Genomic DNA, 7,869 nt, shown 5'->3' on the forward strand with positions numbered 1-7,869 from the left:
TGTCATTCCCAGGCGCCGCGCGGTGACGTCACGGCGTCGCCCTTTTTAACGCGGGCGGCGCAAGCGCGGTAGACCTTTTCTGGGCACGGTGGGCGAGGGCTACATAAAGGCGTGAGCTCTTTGGCGATTATTTGAAGGCCCCCGAAGGGAGACACAGGCCAACCTAGGGGCTCCTCGTGACGCGGTGTGGCCTCTTCCTCGCTACGCCTGAGCTGCTGAGAAACTTCCAACGCTGAGCTTTGGTCGATCGAGGTGTCCTCGAATGTGCACCTGCCTGCCCTCCTGAGCCCTGGCCCTTGGGACCTCGTGCCACCCCCATGTCCTTTCGGAATTCTCGTAGCCCCCCCCCTTTTTTTTTAAACCCTTAAACCATTCAAAAATACAAATCTGAGCACACAAAACGCCATCCACACACTTGGATTCGTTGGCCTCACACACTTATGTGCCCGTGAGGTGACCACATGACCACAGGCCTGCAGTGAAGGCCACCGCAACCTGGGGTTATGGCATGTCCTGGCACACACCAATGACGTGAGCAGGTATCTGTCATCACCAATGACGTGAGCAGGTATCTGTCATGGAGGTAGCGCTGGGCTCCAAGGCTGGGTCAGGTGTGGGGGCCGTTGTGTCTGTCCTCTAGTCACCAACACACATGCTTGAAGCGCTTCCCGGGAATGAACTCTTGGTCCATGCGAGGCCAGAGTGCCCTCGAAAGACAGCATGATGGGGATGTTCCCTTCAAGTTCCCTGCAGTCTGTGGAACGTCAACTTGAGGTCCTCCTCCCTAGAGAGGTCCTCCTTTCCTCCACGCACCTTCAGGAAAGGTCCCAGGGTCAGGACACTGTGTGCCCAGCTTGTGGTCCACAGAGCTCAGCTCCAGCTCATACCCATCATCTCCCAGCTCACCTGCAGCCTCTTAGGCCACCAGGATGTCCTTTTCATTTGCAGCAAACATTTCCCAGTCACCTCTGGCCTGCACTGTCACTCCCAGAGCAGAGACACCTGCTCGTTCTGTCTGTGTTCCAGGTGCTTCTCCATGTTGAAGAAGATGCTGGCCATGTTACACTGCTTCAGGTTTTACAGTGTAATCTTCCCTGGACACTGCAGCTTGACCAGATCCACAGTTCTAGAAAGGCAGTGCCTCCATGCCCACGCTGTGCAGGTGGCCACACTGCTCCCCATAGAACAGCTCAGCCGTGAATATCCCCCAGTCCCTGTCCAGGTCCATGCAGCAGAACCAATACTTGATGTTGATCAGAGTTTTCTTGGCCTCTTCGGAGATAAAAACCAGACGATTCTGGCATGGCTGATATTCCCCTACTGCACCTGCCTCACTGGAGTCACAGCTCCTGCGATGATCCCATGGATCATCCTGGCAGAAATGACATGGTCATCATGCCCAGGAAGGTGCTGCACCTCAATGAAAAGGTCATGGTCAGTGTTGAGCTCCCAGAACTTGCAGTAGATGACACAGAAGTGCTGCTAGGGGCTGGGCATGGTGACACATACCTCTAATTCCAGCATTCAAGAAGCTGAGGCAGGAAGATCACTGTGAGTTGAAGGACAGCCTGAACTGCATTGTAGGGAGGGCTGAAACTTGAAATACTTTGGTCCTGAGGAAAAATATCTTGCTTGAGACAATTTGAGGTCATCAGCCACTAGTCAGCCTTGCATCTCCTGATACTAACTTTGCATAAATATAAGTAAACACCCCTATTGTGGCCGTCCAGTCCTCTTTTTCCATCCAGATAGAAGCCACTCCACCTGACCTTAGTTTTCAGCTCATCTATATCTTCTAAATCCCCTTGCCACCCCCCCCACCAAGTGCCTCACCAGTGTGTGGCACTGCATAGTGGGACCCTGTCTCAAAAAGACAAAGCAAAGAAGTGCTGACAGGAAAACTCAACAGCTGGCTCCTTTGCACCTCTGTACCACATAATCCTTCCAGACCAGGACCTGATGACCATGTAGAAGACCCTCTGGACAGCAGTGGTGATCTCTCAAGACTTTCTTGAGGAAGGACAGGCCCAGGTGTGTGTTTCCCACATCCTGCAGGAAGGGCACAAAGTCCTCTTGCATTAGGTAGTTGCAGTCAGGACTCTTGAGCAGGGTGCACAAACCTAGCTGAGTCATCATGGCAATTCTGTAGGATTTTCTTCCACAGGGCCACCAACTTGTGGATGGACATGGCCAGAGCACCTTCTCAAAATTATTCTCTTGCTCACAGCCACATCGTCAGCCTTGCTTTAGCCTCTGAACCTAAATATAAACCAGCAGCCAGTGGTTCTCAGCCATCAGCCATGGACAGATGGAATTAAAATCACCTGAGCAGGGCCAGTGTCTGCATCAAGAATCTTCCTAGGGGGCTGGCCAAATAGCTTAGTGGATTAAAGTGCCTGCAAGCTGGCACAGGGGCCAGGGGTTCGATCCCAGGCCTGCAGTGCCGGCCCCGCCCCTAGGGCACACTGAGATGGTGATCGGTACTGGGGCTGGTGGTGCATGCCTGTAATCCCAGCTCTTGGGAGGCTGTAAACAGGTGGATCACTACAAGTCTGATCTAGTAGTAAAACCCTGAACACCCTGTAGACCCTTCCCTAAAATACAAAAAAAGAGAATCTTCCTAAGGCTGGCCAGATAGCTTAGTGGGTGGCACGCACCTGTAATACCAGCACTTGGGAGGCTGAAAACAGAAGAATCACTACGAGTCTGATCTACACAGTGAGGCCCTGTAGACCCTGTCCTAAATACAAAAAAAAAAAAAAAAAAAAAATCTTCCTAAGCCCTCAACCCTTAGCCAGCCTGGACTGTTGGCCTTTGTCTCTTAATATTACCTTCTAGTCAAGCCTGCATGGAACCCAGCCCTCTCTGAACTCCTTCCCTCAAATTCATTGATCTCCCATGATAAATTATACTATTCTCAGAATCTCCAGGTTTGCTTATAGATTTAGCCTGCCAGCCAGGTATGATGGTGCACACCTGTAATCCCAGCCATCAGGAGGCTGAGGCAGGAGGATCCACACAAGTTTCAGGCCAGGGTAGCTACATGGTAAGCCACCAATCCCAGACCTTGAAGACCATACTTTGAAATGGATCTGCGTGCTCAATTCTATAATGTCTCGTGCTGACAGCTTCACACTCAATTATAGGTCTGAGAAACAGGATACAGGTTCAGAGAAGTGTAAACCTGAGTTCAGGGATTGGACGGCACTTAATCTGACTCAAGGTACGCTTCCAAGAGATGGGGTTCCACATGCCCTTACATGACACAGGACAGGAGGTAAAGCCACCTAAATCTCAGGACTGCCAAGCTGCCCCAGGCTGTCAGGAACAGCCTACAGTTGATGCCTTGATGCTGGAGAATTCAGAGTCCTTTCTTTTCTTTTTTTTGGTGGGGGTGGTTCCTGGGAATCGAACTCAGGACTTGTGAGGCAGCCACTGCGCCATATCCCCAGCCCCAAACCTTGTAATTTTTGTGTTTGTTTTGTTTTTGCGGAACCAGGGGATTGAACTCGGGCCGTTGCGCTTGCCAGGGAAGCGCTTATTCCACTGAGCCATCTCCCCGGCCCCCCTTGTAATTTTTTTTTTTTATTTATTCATTGTGTGTGTGTGTGGCCAGCTCAGCCCACCAGGGGGCGGGGCTAGCTGGCATGTGGTGCTGGGGATTGAACCGCGGTCGCTGTGCTTTTGCTTAGCTTAGCTTGTTCTAAGTAGGTGCTTTAGACCACTGAGCCATCTCACCAGCCCCCCCCCTTGTAATTTTTAAGTAGTGTATAAATTAGGGGAAGGGGCATAGACAGCCAGACGTAGCACATGCCTGGAAGCCCAGTATTATTGGCAGGCAAGTCAGGCAGAAGACCCAGGCAGCCAGAGAGGCTCCGGGCCCCTGGAAGGCAGGATGACCAGGCCTTGGCCAGATGAGCAGGACCCCAGGGTGAAGGGTCAACAAGCATCAGGTGGACATTAAGCCCAGGGTGTGACGAGCGAGGTGACAAGCTGACAGATGCCCAGAGTGACAACTCTTCTCCTAGCCAGCTGGAAAATGTTTTTCCTTCTCACTTTGTTCCTTTAGTGAAGTTCTTGGACAGCAGAGAGCCCAGGAGACAGCGAGACGCACGCGTGCTGTGTGCCCCGACTCCTCACAGGCCTGTTTCCAGTTTAAGCAAGATGGGGTTTTGGGGGGCGGTTTCTTGTGTTGTTTTGGTTTGGTTTTTTTGAGGGTCTTCTATGCAGTTCAGACTGGTCTTGGGCTTACTTTTGCAGCCGCCAGGCTGGTCTCCAACTTGCAGAGATGCTCCGGTCTCAACCTCCCCAGTGCTGGGATTACAGGCATACACCACCATGCCCAGTTAGGGGGGTGCACAATGGGCACTTGGGGATCGGGGACAAAAAAAAAGGATCAGAGGCTAAGGCAGGAGAATCACCATGAGTTCAAGCCCGGCCTGGGCTATGTAGTGAGTTCAAGGCCAGTCACAACTATACAGAACCAGTCTCAAGAAAGAAAACAGGACGACAGGAATTGATGGCATGTTCTAACTTAAATGTTAGAGTATAGGAACCACCATCAGAATCCACCTGATAGGGAGTATAGAAAGTTAAAAAGAAAAAGAACAGAAAAACAAAAACAACCGTGTGTATTTGTCCTCTCCAGGCCTTCTTCTCGGAGTATCCTCAGCCCGCTTTCAAGAGCCCTGGCCCCTCCCCTCCACACCTCCTCTCCAGTAACCCCGAGCTGTGCAGACCCTGAGCCAGGAAGCGAAAGGCCGAAGGGCCCCGTGTGCCCCAGGCACCATGGCAGTGGCCTCCGATGCACAGGTGACACCCGTCAGGCGCGGGCCATGGGCCCAGGGAGGAGGAAGGGCCTGGCCGCCTCCAGGATGTCCAGCTTGGGGTCCAGCGAGCGGCCCAGCCCCTCCAGCACCATGATGGCAAACACTATGGAGGCGAAGTTGCTCTCCAGCTTCACCTGCAACAGAAGCAAGCGGCAGTTCCTCCTGACATCACTAAGACACATCCCTCCCCATGCCACCACACATGGGACTTTCACCTTCTATCTACTCCCTTCCCTGTCCCAGCATCTCCCTCAGCCACAGCAGTTGGGCCGCCATCATCCGGGCTTCTCCCCAGGTGTCTTCCTGGCCTGTGTTTGAGGCCCACAGTAGGTGCCTTCCTCGCTCTCAGAGGTGGGACGACACGTCATGGTTCTCCTTCCACCCCTTCACCTCCCGGTCCCCTTCCCATCTGCAGAAGACCTCTCTCCCTGTTTCCTATTTGCTGTTTTTTATTTCACTCCTTATGCTTCGAGATTCTCACATAAGAGAAGCCATGCACTATTTAAGCTGTGTCTGATTTGTGTCACTTAGCATTAGGGTCTCAAGGTGCAGCCGCTGTCCTGTGAACGCCTCAAGTGCGTCCTCCTTTTCAGCAAGTTGTATTCTGTGGTGTATAAATGCCACCCTTTCTTTACCCTTTAGTCTGCCCATGGACAGAGTCGGCTCCAGCTTTCCCCCAGGCAGAAAAGAATCCCATGGGACTGACAGGAGCACCAGGCCCTCTACCAGGCACCCAGGAGGGGGCATGGGATGCCCGAGTTAGTCTTCCCTTGTTTATATTTTACAGTACCAAAGACTTGTGCTTGCCCTGCCACCGAAGTACGCTTTCAGCTTTTATTTTTAGAGACAAGCCTCGCTACATAGTTCAGGATGGCCTTGAACTTGCAGTAATCTTCTGCCTCAACTTCCGGAATGCTGGGATCACAGGTGTACCCCACTGCACCTGGCTGCTTTTACATTTTTTGGTCCATTTTCCCAGACTCAAGTGTCATGGGTATGCAATCTAGCCACCCAGACCTGCCCAGCTCTGAAGGAAGGACAGGCCCCCGCAGCCCGGCCGAAGCCCGGTCCCGTGCCCTCCCAGCAACTCCCATCCCCGCCTCACCTTGTGAGTCATCAGCAACTTGAAGACACTGGACAGGAGGCGGGAGACGTGGACCTGCAAAGAAGAGCGACCTGGTCGGGATGCGGAGCCTTCCAAGCCCTCCCACACCCCCAAGGGTGCCTATGACGGACTCCAGAGCCCCTCAAGCTCCCCCAGCATCAGTCCCAAGCGCCACCCACCTTCTCCAGGGTGACGCTGTTCTTCCGGGCCTGGGTCACTAGCGCAGCCATCTCCGCCTTGAAGCCCTCCACGTCCCTGCACTCGCTGGCCCGGGCATGATGCAGGATGAGCTCCGCCACCCTGTGGCCCTGGGAGATGCCAACAAAGCAGCCTGCTCAAGGTGAGCTGGCAAAAGCTCAGCCACGGCCACCAATTGCTGAGGTGCCCTCTGGCCAGGAGCCACCTTCGGGACTCAACACAAGGTCAAGACAAGGTGGTACCCATCTCCCCAAACTCCTGGGCCTGCAGACCCCTGGCCCAGCCCCCAACCACCAAGTGCCAGCCAGGCTCTTCCTGCCTCAGAGCTGCTTCTCCAGCCATGCAGCCCTGGGCTCAGCCTCGCTTCTCTGTGTCCCAGGATTCTACTGGCCAAAGCATCCTCAGACACACAGCCCACCCAGTGGTCATCTGGGTGCCCACTGCCTTCCACAGCACGGCCTTGGGAGCCCAGCTCTTCCTCTTGGGGCTGTGACCTTTGTCTTTTGCCCAAACCTGTCTAGTGAATGGCAGCCCCACGGCCCTGTACCCTGGTGTTAACCGAGGACACTCAGGCTGGCTGCAGACCCTAGCTTATGCTCAGCCCCTCAGGAACCACCTAAATCAGCTTTTACCTTTAAAAAAAAAAATTAAAGACAGGGTCAACACCAAGTAGTCCAAGCCAGCCCTAAACTCACTATGTAGTCCAGGGCTGGCTTCAAACTTGTTATCCTCCTGCCTCAGCCTCCCAAGTGCTTGAGATGACAGGCATGTGTGTGCTACTGCACCTGCCTTGGTAGTCTTTGCCCAATACCTTTTCTCTACATAATAATACCTGGCCCCTAGAGCCCCTTGGGGTCACAGAGGACCCATACAGGTGTGGGTCCTGAGGTGTCTGCCCCCTCCTGGGGACACATTCTCCAAACTGAGGCTTCTCTCCAGCTGGCTATCCTGAAGCACAGGACATAGATGTGGACAGCCACTACATGGCCAAGAAGCAGCCACTGGGAGTGGTGGCAGACACCTGTTATCCCAGCACTCAAGAGGCCACTGCAGGAGGATCACAAGTCCAAGGCCAGCCTGGGCTACAAGCAAGTCCAAGGCCAGCCTGAGCTATGTGCAGCTGTACGGTCCCTACACAAAAGCAGGCTGAGGGCTGGGTGCCACGCAGCGGGTCTCACCTGGCCCAGCGCCACAGCCAGGAACACGGCTCGGAAGTTCCTCAGATCAGCGGCCTGCAGTTCAGCCACAATGCCGGCATCCAACAGTACCAGGCGCAGTGGACACAGGGCTGGTGCCACAGCTGCCACCAGCGGGTCACAGACATCCACCTCGTGGCCCACGGACGACCCACTAGTGCCCTGCACCAGGATGTTCCCAGGGTGCAGATCCGCGTGCACAAAGTTGTCCACGAATATCTGGAAGAAGACATGAAGCTCGTGACCAGGTCACCCAGCACTACTAAGCTACCCATAGGACGACCATCATGGTGACAAGGAGCCCCCCACACACTCCGCATGACGGCAAAGATGGCTAAAGCTCTGTCTGCAGTGTACCAGCTCAGGATTTGCACAGGGACAAGCCAAGTCAGAGCTCTTAAGAGAAAAATTGGGACAGGGAGATGGCTCAAGAGAGTAAGCGCTCGGGGCTGGTGAGATGGCTCTGTGGTCTAAAGCACCTACTTAGAACAAGCTTAGCAAAAGCACAGGGACCGCGGTTCAATCCCCCAGCACCACATGC

The 7,869-nt window shown here is 53.9% G+C and overlaps 1 protein-coding gene and 1 pseudogene across 1 annotated transcript in view; both read right to left on the reverse strand.

Annotated features, from left to right (window-relative positions):
- Positions 1–2: 2 nt before the first annotated feature.
- On the reverse strand, positions 3–2,133 carry LOC111816134 (annotated as a pseudogene).
- Positions 2,134–4,509: 2,376 nt separating this feature from the next.
- The window catches only part of Adck2 (aarF domain containing kinase 2), a 10,982-nt gene continuing 7,622 nt past the window's right edge, over positions 4,510–7,869 (reverse strand). Inside the window, exons 6-9 of the mRNA XM_012514215.2 lie at positions 7,311–7,547; positions 6,114–6,242; positions 5,935–5,988; positions 4,510–4,963 (exon numbers count right to left, since the gene is read on the reverse strand). Coding sequence (XP_012369669.1) covers positions 4,823–4,963; positions 5,935–5,988; positions 6,114–6,242; positions 7,311–7,547 — 561 coding nt within the window. The 3' untranslated portion in view covers positions 4,510–4,822. The remainder of the gene's footprint in view (positions 4,964–5,934; positions 5,989–6,113; positions 6,243–7,310; positions 7,548–7,869) is intronic.

Source organism: Octodon degus, unplaced genomic scaffold, assembly GCF_000260255.1.
Source record: "Octodon degus isolate 3935 unplaced genomic scaffold, OctDeg1.0 scaffold00027, whole genome shotgun sequence".
NCBI lineage: Eukaryota > Metazoa > Chordata > Mammalia > Rodentia > Octodontidae > Octodon > Octodon degus.